Genomic DNA, 17,950 nt, shown 5'->3' on the forward strand with positions numbered 1-17,950 from the left:
GAACCGTGGGGTGGAGAGGCTCGTGCTGATTAACGCGCTGCTTCTCTCCATTTAGTCAGTAACGTTAGAAAGCAACGCCGTCCATTTCCAGATAATCGGCATCAGCCCATGTCTGCGCTTACGCCTAAATGTCTGCACACTAGGGATGGGTACCACTAAGCCCGTTCTTTAATTATGAATATACATCAAAAAGCAAGGTTTTAGTGATGAAAAAGAACCGATAAAGAGTATAGATAAAGGACCAAACGGAAGAGAAGTATTGATAAAAATCCTTATGATAGCCGTCCCTACTGCAGACACATCTGCAGGCATTGTAGCTGCTGTTAGCCAACACCAGCAAAGGCCACTAAACTAACATTGTTTGTATATTTTTAGTGCACATAAATGTTGTAATGCTACCTAATGAATACCCTGCATGTGTGTAAACAGGGTTTTTGTTGCGACATATTCTTCATTCACAAACTGATTCTACTCAAAGTTCTTTCATATTGAGGTGTAAAGTAGATCGGAGGGATGATTCTCGAGATGAGCGAAGGACACAAAGAGAGAGATTCCTTGATTTACAGTTAGGTGACGTTGCTACAGCACATCTACATATTAAATAATTCATATTGTACACTTAAACTATCACAGATTGTGTGCCGTCTGTAATATGAGCTCAATGTATTCAGCCTTTCTGACTGATTTGTTACACAACACTTCTGACTAATAAAATCAATAGTTCTCCAATCACACAAAAATTGAATTTTCTGATCCACCATCTAAACCAATGAAGTCTTGGATCTAAAGAGAACCAGGTGTTTCCCATCATGCCCATTTCCCTACTGTGACGTGTGACACACCTGGACATCTGGGTGAGTCTCCAAGACCAGGTCCTGAAGCGTAGAGCTAAAGTTTGAATCCAACTTCTGCATCGTGGCATCAATGTAACAATAGAAACACAATAATTCACTTAGTGGGTTTGAGGGTGAGAAAAACGAAAACATTTGGAAAACGAGTTGAGTTAATACATTTTATAATTGCATTGATTTGAATAAAAAATACTTTCTTGACATAACAAACATCGGCATCAATCATTCTTCTACAACGGAGGTTTTCCAAAGACAAACATGAACACATGGCAAAGCAGCAGGTCCGTCCAGCTTTGTGTTTTGTAATCAAAGATTGACGTCGAAGAGGCTCAACACACCTTAACACTATAAAACCTTTCTGTTGATAAACGCCTCGCCACAACCAGCTCTCACTGCGGTCTAACCGAGGTCCTGTTACTGCAAAACAAAGACAGGGGACGGTTCAGTGGAAGCCGTCCTCACTACCTACTGTGTGTCTGGTATTAAACCCCAAACATTCGAGGAGGGTAGCATCGTTTAAAGGTGAAAATACAGACAGGCTTTTTTGCTATTAACGGCTTCACTCTTGGTATTTTACCAACTTCTAGTGTGCAATGTTACAGTAAAATCCCATTCCTTCAGTTCCACCAGAGACGTTCCTCCTGACCCCACTAAGTCCTCCTCCAGTTCTTCAAGATGGCCTCCGCTGCATCCAGAGTACTTTCTTGCTGTTGAGAGAAAGACGGAAGGTTATGAAAATAGTGCGTCCAACATGAATCTGAACATAATCACTTTGGCAGTTTTGTATTCACCTTAATGAAGCACAGGCGGATGTATTTCTCAAACTGCTTCTTGGACTCGTCTCCAACGAACGCTGTGACTGGAATGGCTGCCAGTTTCTATAGGAAATATTATTATTAAGAACACCACATTTTAAAAAAATGGCTGCAATGGGAGAGCGACTTAAAGAGTCAAGGGCTGTAGATTGTAGGGAGCTAAACGAATGAACTCTATTCATTTACCTTTTCTTTAATCATCCACTTCACAAACTTGTAGTCGTAGGCTTCGTCATCGGCCATATGGGACAAGTCCTGGTCTACAATAAGCACAGATGAATACGGTCGTATACACACACACACACACACTGCTGATCCACTCGACCGTCCACAAAACACCAGGAGTTAAAGAAGTTTCCATCGGCTCTCTTTTCAACCATTGCTGGTATTAATTTATATGAAGAGTTAAAGTTCATCAAAGCACCAAAGAGATGCCCTGTAGTGATCTCCCTGATACAAATGTTTCCTCTTTTTAAATATCAAGTTATTCATTAAAAGCTATTTCATTCATTTTCTCCATATTTGTAAGGGCCGGTAGTAGTTTGTTATGTTTTATGAATTTCAAATCATTGCGTTATGATCTAAAATGATTTAAAACTATTTGTTTGTCAGCCATTTGTTAAAGCACATATTGAAAATACACACGCTTTAAACTTCTGAACTTTTAACGTCAACACGAAAAAAACAAAACAAACAAACATGTGAAACGGAACTAAGTTGCAGTGAAAATGAGCTGCCAAGCTGGACATGTCCCAACAAGTGAAGCAGCAGTGGTGCAAACCGTGCAAGTGCTGTTCAGACGTTCAGATACTCACTGAGAGACGTGACGTCCACCAGCATGAAGTAGCCTCCCTCCGGGATCACGGGAGTCATCCCGGTCTCTCGCAGGATGGCGGCCATGCGGTCCCTCTTGCCCTCCAGCTCTTCTGCCAGTGAGGAGAAGTAGCACTCCGGCTGCCCCATCAGATCAAAGTTTCGCATCAAGCCTTGCGCCACAGCCTCCTAAAGAGACACACAGACAGCTGGAGGTTTCTGAAGAAAAGAGGATTGAATGACCCTTTTGGATTTCAAGGAAGAGCTTCGCGAACTCGCCTGTAGAGGTGTCGGGCAGGTGTACAGAGTGTTCTGCATGACCGTCTGAAGATGCTGGATCAGGTGCTCTGGTCCTATAGACCAACCGAGCTAGGGAGACAAGAATTCCAGATACGTGGTGTGCGAGAACCGATCGTCGAATTTTAGAAATGGTGTTCCGAGTCGACAGATGTCTTACCTTCCATCCGGTTACACTGAACGTTTTCCCCGCACTGCTGATGGTAATCGTTCTATCCCACATCCCAGGCAGAGTGGCTTCAGAGAAAGAAAACCACATCAAAGCTTCAGGAAATTGAGTAACCGCATAATTTGACAACAATGTTTTCTGTAGAGCTGTGCACAATAGAACATACTTCAGATGCTCTTCGCGGTAGGAGGAGGCAACATATTGTTATACGTAAGATGGGACGAGGAGCGATCGGCTCCCATCGACTTCTTTGTTGAGCGTACCTATTTTGATATGCTGGTGTCCCCTGTAGATGAGCCACTCATAAACCTCATCGCTGAAGCACAGCGTGTCATGTTCGATACAGAGGTCGGCAATCATCTGCAGCTCATCTCTGGTGAAGACCTGCAGGAAGAGGACGGGGCTTCCCGTCAGCAGGCGTCTACATCTCCCGGGCCTAACGAGGGACGAGCGTGACGGACGCTTACCTTCCCGATAGGATTGTTGGGGGTGTTGATGATAATGGCCTTTGTCTTAGAGTTGAATTTACTGGAGAGCTCCTCCGGGTCAAGGAACCAGTCGGCACTCGTGATCGTCTTCTTTCCGGACTTCTGAAATATTGCGGAAGACATTTCCCTGAAATCGACTAACCTGCCGGAGGCGTGCAGCAGCTCGAGTAGAAACCGCACTCGCGGTACGTGAACGACAAACAGCGGCAGCAGCAGGTTGAACTCACCAGACGCAACGGTATCAGCACAGGCTTGGCCCCCGCCATTCGCACCATCGGTACATAGCAGTCGAAGAAAGGTTCTATTATGATGACCTGGAGGGAGAAACGTGTACAGTACATGAATCCATGAACACAAACAACTCTGTGTGACCCAGAGAGAGAGAGAGAGAGAGAGAGAGAGAGAGAGAGAGAGAGAGAGAGAGAGAGAGAGAGAGAGAGAGAGAGAGAGAGAGAGAGAGAGAGAGAGATGACCGTACCTCATCTCCCTCTTCCACCAGCCCTTGCATGGTGCTGAATAGGGAGCCGTAGCCTCCTACTGTGACCAGGATTTCTTTGAGGGGGTCAATCTGGCGCCCGTAGACCTTCCCATAAACCTGAGAGAGAGCCTTCACCAAAGGCGGATGGCCCTTGCAAATCAACAGAAGACAAAAGTCAGAAAAACCAGATACAGTGAATGCACCATGTCAATGCAAAATCAGTCCAAATAATAAACTTCTATTTTCAAATTTGCTATGATTAAATAACGCTTAGCGCCGACTAATGATTCATTCTTAATTACAGCTCATTAATTGTCGCGACCTAATTTAAATTCAAGTCCCTCGGCTACACCGATCCTTCTAAAATCATAACAACTGTCAATGAGAGAGTTTACACCGAAATCGAAAATACATTTCATCATCTGTATCAATCTGAATCTAGCTGTTGTGGACAGTTTTGTGTAGATTATCTTGAGTGTCTGGGTCATGATTTCTACCTTTTTTTGTATGTATTTTTGGCGCTTTGAGCACCACAAAGTCCTGTTATATTAGAGAGAAGGCAGACAGCTCTGCGGCTGATATCTCCAACAACTCACACTAAAACAATCCAGATTGATAAATAGCACTAGAAATAAGAGGGAAAATATGGACTTTTTTGACTTTGGGGTGAACTGTCCCTTTAAATAACTAGATTCCAAAAAAAACGATTTGCTTTTAGCAGTAGCGGACCGTGAGTGGGTGATGACAGCGAGGTCGTCGGTCTTACAAAGCCCCTGGTGTACTGGTTCATCCGGTCCACTGATGCAGCCTGTGCTAGAGCCTCCTTGACATATGAAGGAGGAGGGATGTCTGGAAAGCCTTGGCCCAGGTTAACAACAGATGGGTCAGCCGCCAATGAAGTAAAAGCCACCCTAAAGTGACAATAAAAACGCAAAGCAATCACTTGACAGGACTAGATGTTTATACAAAATAAAATAAAAAAGGCTTTTGACCAAAGAACAACAGAAAAAAAGCCACAAAATATAGTTTTTCACCCAAACTTATTGTTATTTGATATCAACATTGACTGTTACAAGCACAGCCAACAATATGTGCGTTTTTGCACATTGATGTACATTAATCTACCATAATGAAATGTGTCAACCATAGAATTGTAATACAAATACATCAATCATTCAGTAAAAAAACGCTCCCATTTCCCATTTAAATGTGTTTGAATGGCATGAATCAGTAAGATAAAAAAGCATGCAGAGCTACAGTTCTTCACACACTACATGCCAGACTTACTCTGCTCTTGGTCTAACATCAGTAACCTGGCTGGCCTTCATGTCATAAGAGTACAGTGTGAAACCTGATCAGAGGTCTGTCAGCAGAAGCCCTCAAAGAGAGAGCAACGTTTGCACTCACCACACATTCTTGTCCAGTCCCTCGATCCTTCTGGAGTGTGTGTGCCGTGACGTCATCATGTGCTGCAACGCAAAACGGAGACGCATTAATAAGAGACACACTTTAAATGAACATCTTCAGTGTTTCTACTGACTTCCCTGTCCAACAAGCTGTGCGACAGAAGTAAAAGAATCAACCACCGCTCCCCTCTGGGGCAGAACGCTCACATACCAGGACTTTGGTCGGTGTTAGTTTAGCTGTTGAGACCATGTCAGTGCATAATCTGAACGCATTATCCAGCCATTTACCGAGAACACTACGCCCTCACCGCACCGGCGTTAATAAGCTGAGCTGTTAAAAGTAAAAGCAGCACCCAAAGCGCCTACAGCTTTCTTTTAAACAGTGTTGAATTTTACAATAAGTCCTGCCAATTAGTTCATCACCAACCGACAAATGACACATAGCTACATCCAAAGAGCTTTAGAGCGGGCTTACTTGTGAAGTGCAGAACCTTCTCCTGCAGTCGGCCGAGTGATGCACAAGCTTGGAGCGATTCAGGACTTGCCGTGCAATGTTCATGCTGCACAAAAAAACCAGAGAGATGAGTACAATAAGGATTATTTTTTCCGCTCTTAGTGTGATTTCGTCACACAGGCGGTTTGCTCCGGTCTACGTTGCCACCTGTGCATCTATTTGCAGTTGTTGTAAGGTTCATGGTACGGACATTTTTATTTTTTTTCCCCACAGCACCACTATTTTTAGACACCAATCGCTACAAACGTCACCGCAGATCTAAGTGTGGTGGCTCGATGTCTTCTCTGTTCAACATGCATTTTGAAGAATATTACTTTTAAAATGACCAAAGAGAGACATCAGGGATTAGACTAACACGTGTTGGTTGACGCATTAGTTCAGTTTGAACAAATGAACATGACATTATGTCATAGTTAGGGAAAGTACCAATGTAACGTTAATTCTAACTACTAAAAAAAAAAGAGGCCATAAAAACATGATCAAACGCACAGTGACATTGACCATATACAAAATATTTTTTTTTCCTACAACTCTTTACATTCAGTACAAATAAATCAATATATAGGAGGAGGGTGAATTTGTCTGAGCTTTATGCTTACTATTATTATTAATTATTATTATGACCAACAGTGTATCTGAAGGGGTCACCTTGGTCTCCTGGGACAACAGCCTCGTCACACTATTTTAATTTGACTTAACCTTGCAAAACTACACCAGTAGATGGCGCCATTGTGCTACATATAAATCCAGCAGTCAACTGAAACACTGTCAGCACTTGGCAACTAACGTGCATAGTAGCTAGCGCTTCTGATAGATGAAAACCGCAGGGAACATGCATGTTGTTAGTATGATTAGTAAACCATGTGCTATCGTTAGCTACAGCCGAATAGCGTAACGCCGCCCGTCAGAGACGTTAGCTAGCACTTGCTAGCTAGCTAGCTATAGCCAAACAGTGGCAACATTTACTTGTGGCTGCCAAGCGAGCTTGCTGTTGCGTTAGCTTTCAGATGCTATTAAAATGGGGTGGTGACAGCAACTTGTCGCCGGTCCTTCTTTAAGATACACGTACCATGTAGCGTGACTGGTAGAAGTTAAGACACCACCAGCTCAGCAACCACAACTTACTTGTCCTTACACTGAGTTGCCCAAAGTAGAGCTCCAGTGAGAAAAAACGGTCATGAGGAGGTGACGTCCTCGTGGGCTGGAGAGAGGGGTGCTGCCTTTTATGTTGTCGGAAATTTGCCTTATTTACATGTCGGCCACGGACGTTAGCCATGAACTGACGAAGCAAACTTGGCTTCAATTTTAAAAAGAAATACAGCAGGGTTGCAATAAGTGCTTCTTCTCAGATTAGTTTTTTGGCATTACCTTATATTGTTACCTTAACATGTGTTCATGGTGATAAAAAATAAGTTTGAAAAATACAGTCGTAGGCCTCCTGACATACATTGTATTCACTTCATTTTATTCGGACACTGCATTATGGCTTTTTAGTTTGTTCAAACAGATTGAACAAGGTCCACTTGAATTAGGCACTTAGACTGTATATCAGAAGGGCACGGCCACATAACGGGTCTTTATAATGGACGTGGTGAACGTGAAGGCAGCATCTGGATCCCCAGTGAGCTGAATGGACCATCTGGGAACTGATGTAGGTCTACACTTAACGCAGCTTTCAACAAAGCTCTGTGCTTTTACAACGGGAAACAATTCCACACTCACAACAAATGTACAGGGGAAAAACAACTCTCTGTTTGACATTGTGAATCTTATTTTCTTGAGATGTAACAATACATTTCCTGATTCCTTCGGCCACCTATCGTATGAGGTTGGGGACGGGGGGGGGACTCCTTATTAAAAGCTTTGGCAAAAAAAAAGGCATTTTAAGAATTGTTGAGACAGAGTTCCTTTTATCATTTAAATATATTTCACACAGATCAATGTAGCTACTGTGAATATGTTCAATAAAGGCTTTCCACACTTGTATAATTTCAGTACCCGATTCTTCCCTGAAGGAATTTGACGATGGGTTATCTAGATTTTGATAGATGGTGCACAAAGCAGACACAGCACCTCTTAGTGAAGCAGCATGGGGAGGTGAGCTGAGCAGAAAGGCCTGCTGCAGTAGCTGGAAAGAGGCGAGGTGATCGTCTTTATAGAAATGTAAGAAACACGATACCCGTCTCCCTCCGTGTTGTGGAGGGGCTTTTAATATTGATAACGCCTGAGACCAAACTTTCAAGGATTTTGGGATTATGGGATTATTCCTGTAAAATATGTCTATTTGTAGCCTTTGTTGGACTTTTAAGGAGTGCTGGGAGAGAGGGAAGCTTGCAGAAAAGTTGCTTGATATGTATGCAGGCATCTCTTTCAGGTTACTATCAGGAGGGCAACGACACCAGCAAGCCAAAATGTGTCAATAAATGGGCATGTAGTACAGTTTGAACTGGGGAGAGACCACATCCACCTTCGCACCTTTACTCAACTGCTTCCCTAGAAATTCAAGGAACCTTACCAGACCAAATGAAAGATGAAACAGCAACGTCTCGTTTCCTGAAGTAAGATGGAGGGATGCTCACTGGAATGGGCTGAAAAATGTATTAAAAAACCTTGGCAAAGCTACCATTTTTAATGCAATGATGCGTCCCACCATTGAGATAAGACAGTTGTTCAAAAAAAATCAATGCTTTTCTCCAATTATTTCACTTTTTTAATCCTAATTATGCCCCCATAACAAGGCCAGTTTTCTTGTAACTACAATACACAAACCTGTGAATTTGTCTCAGACAATCTTAATGGTCTTCAGGAATGCCCACTTGTGATGAACACATTAGTTTACTGTTAACCCAATTATTCCTATACCCTGAGAAGGAGCCAAATTTGTTTAGTCGATCCAGCAGGGGGGCAACAGACGTCTCAGGATCCCAAATGAATAAAAGGACATCATAGGCGTGGACCGAAATCTTATGTGAAGAACCCAGATGTATTATTGGATGCATCTCAGTACTTAAATGTAAACAGGAAGTCTGGAGTTCTAGCTCTAAAACGAAGATGAACGGCAGAAAAGGATCGCATTGGTGTATCTCTAAATCGAAATCTATCTATTTTGTTTTTAACACCAGAAGCCGTGAACTCTTTACAAAATTTTGCACCGCAGGCCTGAAAAAAAAGTACCTTCATGCTGTTTTTCTGTGACGATCATGGTAACTATGATCGGTAAAGTCAGATCGCTCCAGGTATCCAGCAAAAGTCACCACAAAGAGAAACGATGCTCATTTTTTTTCTTATTTTCATAAAATAAGGAAACATTCATACTATCGTAACAAACTGACATAAAAATTATCAGTAAGATTTATTATATTAACGCAGAAAATATTTATCCCTGAATTGAGTGACAGTTTTATCACTCTCTTACATTGTCAGAGCGAGCCTTGAATCAGTGACCATTGACATGAAAGGCAGATGCCGCATGCATTACTTTATTATGAATAAGGCTTTTAATTTACAAATAAAGCACAATTATTTTGTTTTAAGAAAATTAAATTGTACAAATATTAGTAAAGGAGAATAATAACGTGAAATGTCTCTTTAGATATATCTATCCTGTCAGCATCTGTGAGGAGAGATGGCCATCTCCTGGAATTACTGGTGCCGTGCTGGATGCAAGATTAAATGGTTCTTCTGCATACTGCCATCTGGTGGCCAATCTTTTTATCGCTTCCTTCATTGTAGAGCAGGACCTCAAGTCACATGGAGTTAAAATATCTTTGCCTGACGCCTTTAAAGAAGTAATAAATGGTGTCAATACAATATTAATGTCGATATCTTCAGGAATAACAGCAAGATAGCACAACAACAGCACTAACTGTCGTCAAGCAGGGTGTTAAGTTTGCACGAACAAAGTCAGAATGAAGTTGAACAACTCTCTGTTTGACGTATCAGGAAACTACTGCGTGAAGAGAGAGTTTTCTCCCTGCATCCAGTTTGCAGTCAGCAGTCTGTGTGGATACGTCATACGCATTATCACCAGTCTCTCTCTTGTGTTTAAATTCTTGATTCGTTTGAAGATGTTTGGCCTGTACAACACCTGGTGGCCTGCAGTATTTCCCATGGAGGTTTCCAGCGTTTCTGGGAATCCGTTCTGTAACGCACTGAACGTGTTCGTGCATCTGCTCTGTGTTACATCGCTGTCAAATCCAAGCGGCTCTTCCTCACTTCTCGCAGCGGTTTCATTTTGTGAACGGATAAACAAACGACTTTTACGAAAATGACGACGAGGCTTTCAGCAGCAGCGCTGAACATAAGCCTCAGGTCACTCATAACTTCCTAATGATGTGTTGTCGCAACTGCCACTTCTACCCAAGTCAGCATACAAAAACACGACATTAGCCGTGGACAGACACACTCATTCACAGACGCGCACACACAAGCGACCAATCTCATGATCTTCCTGGTGGAGATAATAAACAATGGTTTTGCTGGAGGTGCGTCTGTGGATCCGCCCCTATTCTCTTTTGGCTGAAGGAAGGGGAGGGTCCTCATAAAAAATGGTTACAACACAACCACACCATATGGAGAGCTGTATAATACTGCATTCTTTTTTTGCACCAGCTGAATGTATTTAAGGAATTAAAGATGATGCATGTTTTAATATCTTGCCGATGTACACTGGTCCAGAGGCTGCAGAGTGATTCACCGTGTGGGTAGGCTGCCCTTTGCAGCAGCCGGATGTGGGATGCATTGATCAGTCAGCATCTGCCCTCCCAAGTTCTACGAGTTACATTTAAAGAGATGCTGTGATGGAAATGTGGAGATGGAAAGTAAAAGATAATTTCCCATTTGCAATCATTTACAGTTTACATTGCGATTAATAATGCGATACATGGGATCTGCACAATCGCTCTGTCTGGAAGGGAAATCTTCAAACCACAGTCAATGTGTGGTTCTAAAGTGGTTACCTAGAATCCATACCATAGCATCCTGTGGTATGTTCTGTAATATAAGATAAAATGCATATTATTCATGCAGAATGTTCCTTTCATTGGGCATCACATGAATAAGATCTGCGTTTGTAATATTACTATTATTTGGCCTTTGTAGGTTCACAGAAGAGGTTTATAGTATGTTGTATTCATTGTAATGCGTTGGACGAGTTCATGCATTGTGGAGATTAAATGAAAATAAAAATATCTTGACTAAACTTTGAAATATTCTGTTGTACGCTGGATGGCTGTTTAATTAAAGATTTGCCGACAGGAGGAAATATTTACTAATTCATGGTTCCTCCAGTAACATAGTCAGACAATGATTTAAGGATTTTTTTTTACTATATTTTATTGTTTGAAAACGTACACACAGCGCTGTGGTTCTGATTAATATGCATTTATGGCGTATTGTCAGGCCGTGCAGGCTGGGCATATTTTCACTTCATGCATGACACAATATTACAAACATTTATTAACAATACCCATTTCATTACAGGTGATCATATTAAACATATCTCATGCTAATTACGTGAGATCTCAGCAGCTATAGCTCGGAATAACGTCATCATTAAACGTTCTAATTTATGCAGAAACGGAACGTTCGGTGAGGCTCTATAGAGTGTGTCGCTCACTTCTCCTCATTTCACCTTTTGACTTCACCGTGTGAACAACTCATTTTCTCCTGGAAGAAAACCACTTTACACAAAGTCAACGAACTCAACGAACTCCACCGTCAGTGAACTATTAAGTAAGTACTCTAACAGCTGATCAGCTCCGTGAAAATGTCTGTTTTCACTCACGTACAAGTTAAACACTCATGAAGTGGATGTTATTATCTCTCTAAACTTTACTTAAACATATTTCCTCTGCTCTGTTAATTGTCAAATTGTTCACCTCAAAGAATTGTTGAAGAAAGATTCACAAGTATTATCAGCATAATAACGTATCATGCAGATTGGCTCAGTTCAAAGTTTATATCATATTTTATATTATTGGATTATTAATACTGATTCATCAACATGTAAGCTGTATTTAAATGTAGCATGTAGGTGAAATCATTTCACCTCAGGTTAACAGCAAACCACCTCAAGGTGAAACTCAGAGAGGAACAGGAGATTCTGATGTAGCATTTTTTAAATTACAGCCCTTCAAAATCTCATCATGAGCTAAATTCAAATCACATTCATGAGACAATTTCTCTAATTTCAGATGGGACTTTAGAGGAAATGGTGCATAGTTATACAATTATTTCACCTTTTTAAAAAATGCATAGTATTTCATAAAAGTATAAGTTGTGTAAAATGTTTATCTGTAAAATAAGTAGGAACTGTAGCTGTCAAATAAGTGCAGTGGAGTAAAATGTAACGTGTTTTCCTTTGAACTGTAGTACATTAGAAGTATAAAGTAGCAGAAAGAAAACATCATTGTATTTCTCAGTGGTAACTTTCCCTCCAGACTAGGGCTGTAACGACACACGTATTCCTATTGAACCGTTCGGTGCGCATTACGAACCCAACAATACGTTTGAATAATATTAAATTGCTTTTGAAAAAAAATATTTAGCTGAAATTGGTGGAGCCACTGCGCCCAAACATGGCAACCCACCCGACGTACCGCGATGTCCTTCCCTGATTGGCCACGCTGCTATCACGTGACCGGATGTTCACTTTCCAGGAAACGTGTCTGTTTGAGTTTATAGAGGAAGATTTTAGAGAAGATCTTAAGTATCAAACACGACCTTTCATTATTAAAGACGACTTGAGAGTCTCACCAGCGAGGATTTGGCATTTCTGCTTTTTTGCTGTACTGAAAACGTACCGAACCGTACCGAACCGTGGCACCACTGTATCGTAGTGAACCGAACCGAGAATGTTGTGAACCGTTACACCCCTAAGACACATCAGGATTTTATTATTCTGTCAGTAATAGATTGTTATTGTGCTGTGTGTTTACTTTAGATGATATTTCTAATTCAGCTATTATTATTGTTTTATTATCATTATGATTATCTGACTAGGAAGACAGCAAACATGTCTTACAACATGGATCAGAGTGCAGAATCTGTTTTTGATCTGGATCTGGAGTTCAACAACCTGCTGTCAGATCAGGACGTCAAAAACCTGCTGTCAGATCAGGATGTCAAAAACCTGATGTCAGATCAGGACGTCAAAAACCTGATGTCAGATCAGGACGTCAAAAACCTGATGTCAGATCAGGAGTTGAATGATCTCCTATCAGATCAGGACATTGACAACCTGCTAACAGATCAGGAGTTGAACGATCTCCTATCAGATCAGGACATCAACAACCTGCTGTCAGATCAGGAGTTGAACGATCTGCTATCCACCCTCTGGGATGGTAGTTGTGATCCAGCTCCACCTCCTCCTATTGTCCCTGCTGGGATGGATGGGTGCACCCCCCTGGGAGCAGACCCACACAGATCTGAGCAGCCAGGTCTCCTGTACAATCAGGCAGGTTCTCATAGCCAGGGACTGGTAAGATAAGAAGAGGTCAGGGAGAGATATCATAAGAGTTTTATCAATACCTGCATCAGAAAAGATCAGCATCAGTCAGAGCTGAAAGGATCAGTCCATTAATTCAAAGTAGATCTGCAACTATTTGAAATAATCAATTCATTTCATTTTTTAACAACAATGACCATAATTCACAGGTTGCAGCTTTTCAAGTGTGAATCTTTTGGGGACTTTGACCAAAAAGGGAATTTGAAGACATTGTGATGGACATTTTTTGGACTATTTATTGCAATTTAAAGCCCAAACGGTTAATCAATCAATCAATAATGGAAGTGATCATTAGTAGCAGCCCTGGTATCAATGGTGGATGCATTAGAACAAACATATGGAGGACAGAACATGATTTTAATATAAGTACACTTTATCTCACTTGATGTTGAATGTAATGAGCATTAGATGATATTCTAATACTTTCAACAACTTACAAACCCTACCTTAACTTACAACATGACAGAATGGAAAGGTTGTTTAATTATTCATGCATGACGCAATCATTCAAATATTTTTTTGAAAGACCTGGAATTAGAGAATATCCGTTTTATTACAAGTATTATTTTAATAATTCAACTGAATTGCAGCTTAATTCCATCAGTAAACCAGTAACTTTGTCCAGATGTTCTTGCAGTGATGTAGCCTGATAGACAGGTGACACCATTGCAGCTTCTCTAACCAGCCGCTCTGTGTGTGTTTGTGTCTCCAGTATAACAATGTTCCTGTGGTGCAAGACCTGTTCAAGGACCTGCCTATTGTTGGAGTCCTGTAAGTAACACACACACACACACACACACACACACACACACACACACACACACACACACACACACACACACACACACACACACACACACACACACACACACACACACACACACACACACACTGAGCTTCTGTTTATCTTCAAACACAATCTTTCTATGGACTAAAGTCTCTCTGTCTCTCTGTCTCTGTGTAGGAATGGACAAGTGCTGTACCAGCTTCCAGAGAGCTTCTCCTTGTTCAACTCGGCTGCTCCTCCACCGAACACCGTTAACACAAAGTAAGCTCTGCAGTTCTGGTCAATGTGCACTTTTTTATGACTGGCTCATGATCTTTGGCAGTGGTCACCAACTCTTAAACAAACCACATTCACCTTTTCTATTTTTTCAGCTGTTGTGTCTGTTATTTGTCGACCAATATTCCTGCATGAATATTATAATAATCGGTCTTTTTTAATGAGCAGCACAGCACAGACGATGATGCATTTCGCCCATGTCTTGTATTATTCTGCTCACTTCAGAGCTTCTTCCTAAAATGCTTCTGTCTTGTTCCGTATTCCCACAGAAAGAGAAAGCGTGAAGGCAAGCGCCTCGATGGGCCGTACGTCAAGAAGCCGCCAAACGCCTTCATGTTGTTCATGAAGGAGCAGAGGCCGAACCACGAGGCCGACATGAACACCGGCGGGATGGCGGTTATCAACAGCATCCTGGGACAGAAGGTAAGTGCGTTTGCTCTGAGAGACACTCGATGTTACGCAACCTTCATGACAGTTTGGTCAAAGATTCTGCTGATGTGCTTATTCTTTATTGATCAGTGTCCAAGAAAACTCTTTCCTCTAAATCTAAATCTTCACATCTGGACAGGAACCTTTGATGATTTTCAGTTATCGTCTCATAACTAGAGAACACGTCTTAACGCAAACTGTTCTGACACAAATGCATTGTGGGAGTCTGTGGAAGCCCGCTCTCATTAATGTTGTCCTCTTTCCACAGTGGAAGTCTCTTTCCCATGCAGGACAGGCCAAATATTACCAGCAGGCAGCTGTAGAGAAACGTCTACATGCTGAGCGCCACCCTGACTGGTCAAACAGCAACAATTACGTATGTACAACTCATGTTAACGCCAGAATACGAGAGCTTATGAAACAAAGTCAGTGAAAGAGTCTTGTTTTTATCAGCTCCTGTCAGATGGAAAGTCTAACGTGTTTGTTTTTGTGTAGGGAGTAAAGAGGAAGAGGAACAGGAGCAAGGCCGCCAAGATGGCTGAAGGTCAGACAATATTTCTGAGGATCACAGCTGGTTTTCATGTCAAATGGGATGAAAACTTCATGCCAGGCTCCTGTTGGATTATGATAGATCATCGAGAGTCAAAATACATAGAAGAAGAAGCTTTTACCGTCCTTTACCAAGTCTTAGAGGATTGATCGGTGTTTTGTTTGTTTGTACAGCAGCGTCTACATCTGGAGAGGTCCTCCAGCAGACAAAGAGGCGGTGTGTGACCTCAGTGCACACTGGGGTGGTGGAGGCTCCTCCCACACACACATTTGTGACGGAGCCATCCACCCAAAAGGCGAGTGCGATGGAGACCATCCAGGTGCAGCGTCCTCATACGGAAACTTTCTCCACTGTGGACGTCAGCAGCTTCAGTGACCTGCTCAATGACTATGAGTCCTTCTGCTTGGACTCCGCAACATCAGCGTCCACAGCGATGGAGTCCCCCGCTGCACCAGCGGAGTCGGGCGACACTGATTTGGCCAGAGAACTAGAATCCCTGATAGCAGGGATGATGGCTGAACCTCTTCCCCTGACTTGATGGTTGCTCAAAATGAGAGGTCAGGAGATGATCCTCTGAGATCACAGATGGAAAAATATTTCAATAAAGAGCTGAAATATCGCATATTAAGCATCAGTTGATTTTATCATCAGTTGGTATTTCTTGGAACTGCTTCAGCCTTTTCCATTCATATTTTTTAACAAATATTGAAAGGCTTCAAGGAGTCGATAATAATAATACTCTGCTGATGATAAACTTTATTTATATGGCACATGCAGTATGTGATTTAGGAGTAGCAGGTTGTTCATTCATCACAGGGTTGGACGTTCAATCCCTCGCCTCCCCTGTTCACATGTTGAAGTGTCATTCACCCCCAAAGGGCCACATACTGTACACACAAGTATAGATTATGAATACATACGTATATGCAGATTATGCACACATACAGACAGATGCATTGTGCAATTTTACATGATGCCATTCTAAAAGGTTTTTTTACGTTGACACCGATAAAGTTTATACTCTAAAGCAGTGAAATTGAATCGGTGTCTCTTCTCACAGAATATATATAAGTTCAGCTGAGGCTGATTGGGATGTCAGGTATTTGGTCATAAAACCAAAGTATTGGATGAAATAACCCGATGGTTTCACTTCATGAAAAGTCAGGAGATTAAGATTATTACTCCTCACCCTCTGGGATCACAGACGATAGATGGAAACATATTTCAATAAAGAGCTGAAATGTCAACCTCATGGTGGTGCTAGAAGAAAAGACTGAGGATCACGTAGTCATTAGAATACATCCTCTGTGAACCATAAATGCACCAAATATTGAGCCATTCCAACAATTCTCAAGGTGGAGAAGGGAAAAAAAGTCTAAAGAGCTCAAAACTCCAGCAACACTTACTACAGGGTAGGTATGAAGCAGAACAAAATATCAAGAGGTGAAAAAATATGAGACAGCCAATCATATACATCCACACACATATCAGCCAATGGCTTACCTGCAATGGTGGGTTGGCCTTAAGGTCACGTGGCTTAAGGCCAATTGTTGCCGCAGACCGGCAGAAAGGCAAGTTGGAGTGTCCAATGAGGGACATGAGTGAAACTATTTTGGTCCATAAATGTCTCTACAGTGCAATTAAGGGGTGTTACTAGCTCCACCCTTTGCTGTCACTTCGGATTGCAAAAGAATAAGACGGCAACGGTCAGAAACCAAGATGGCGACGGTCAAAATGCTGAACTCAAGGCTTTAAAACAGCAGACCAATGGGTGACGTCACGGTGACTACGGCCACTTCTTATTTACAAAGCTTTTAATAAAACGCTCCGTAAAGAAAGAGTGAAAGGAACAACAAGGTACATCATAAATACATATACGTCATGAGAACTATATCATAGAAGATCATTATAAGAGAATCCTAAGAGACTCACATAGACCCACCTTTGTCCTTTTAGATGGGGACAAGGGATCTCTAAGGGTTAGATGGCAGGTCAACAGTAAATGCCAAAGAAGTGGTTTACATCATCTGAAAGCTGGGAACCTGAATACCTAACTGATGCAGCTCAGTCATAAATCAGAAATAATAATTAACTGATTAATTAATTACAATAAATTGTGAAAGTGTAAAAGGGCTTAGAACATTGTGACCTGTCTCATAAATAGTTTTTTTCTGTTGATACTATTTATTGCACAGATATGGTCTTAAAGTTAACTTGAGAATTGATAAAAAAAAATATTTTCCAAAATCCTGCAAAAAAAAACTACATTAAGAGAAAAATACGTTTTAGAATGATCCGTTCTTATTGTTTTACGTTTACCAAGGCTGACGTCCTCATGTGAGTGTTTGTGTGAACTTCCTGTGACACTAAGCATCTCAGCTGTTTGTCCTAAATAAGAATGACAACAAACCTGTAGAAGACGCCAACACTTACTGGAAACGGCTCAGGAACCCCCTCATTGTCAATATACCTAAAGCCATGCTTCCTCTGAACGCCACAGGTTCTCTAGTTTGAGGCTGTGATCATCCTAGAGGTCACAACAGGTCATTTTATACACTGAGATTTTTAGA

General features: G+C 41.6%; 1 protein-coding gene across 4 annotated transcripts; it reads right to left on the minus strand.

Annotated features, from left to right (window-relative positions):
• Positions 1-998: 998 nt before the first annotated feature.
• On the minus strand, positions 999-7,043 carry LOC137870524 (kynurenine--oxoglutarate transaminase 3). 4 transcript variants are annotated; one of them, XM_068707894.1, is made up of 14 exons: positions 6,957-7,043; positions 5,793-5,877; positions 5,319-5,380; positions 4,678-4,822; positions 3,912-4,061; positions 3,661-3,747; positions 3,413-3,535; positions 3,209-3,329; positions 2,937-3,013; positions 2,759-2,848; positions 2,482-2,668; positions 1,853-1,926; positions 1,643-1,729; positions 999-1,558 (listed from the first exon to the last, which is right to left on the minus strand). In XM_068707894.1, the coding sequence occupies exons 2-14, from the start codon at positions 5,874-5,876 to the stop codon at positions 1,502-1,504; spliced, it is 1,344 nt and encodes a 447-aa protein (XP_068563995.1). In that variant the 5' UTR covers position 5,877; positions 6,957-7,043; the 3' UTR covers positions 999-1,501. The 4 variants fall into 4 exon arrangements, with proteins under 4 accessions (XP_068563995.1, XP_068563994.1, XP_068563997.1 ...); XM_068707893.1 differs by having other exon boundaries at positions 6,901-7,006; XM_068707896.1 differs by lacking the exon at positions 5,793-5,877 and having other exon boundaries at positions 6,957-6,998.
• Between the last annotated feature and the right edge of the window lie 10,907 nt (positions 7,044-17,950).

Source organism: Cebidichthys violaceus, unplaced genomic scaffold, assembly GCF_023349555.1.
Source record: "Cebidichthys violaceus isolate CVI_PGR_0920_01 unplaced genomic scaffold, fCebVio1.0.p SCAF_13, whole genome shotgun sequence".
Taxonomy (NCBI): domain Eukaryota; kingdom Metazoa; phylum Chordata; class Actinopteri; order Perciformes; family Stichaeidae; genus Cebidichthys; species Cebidichthys violaceus.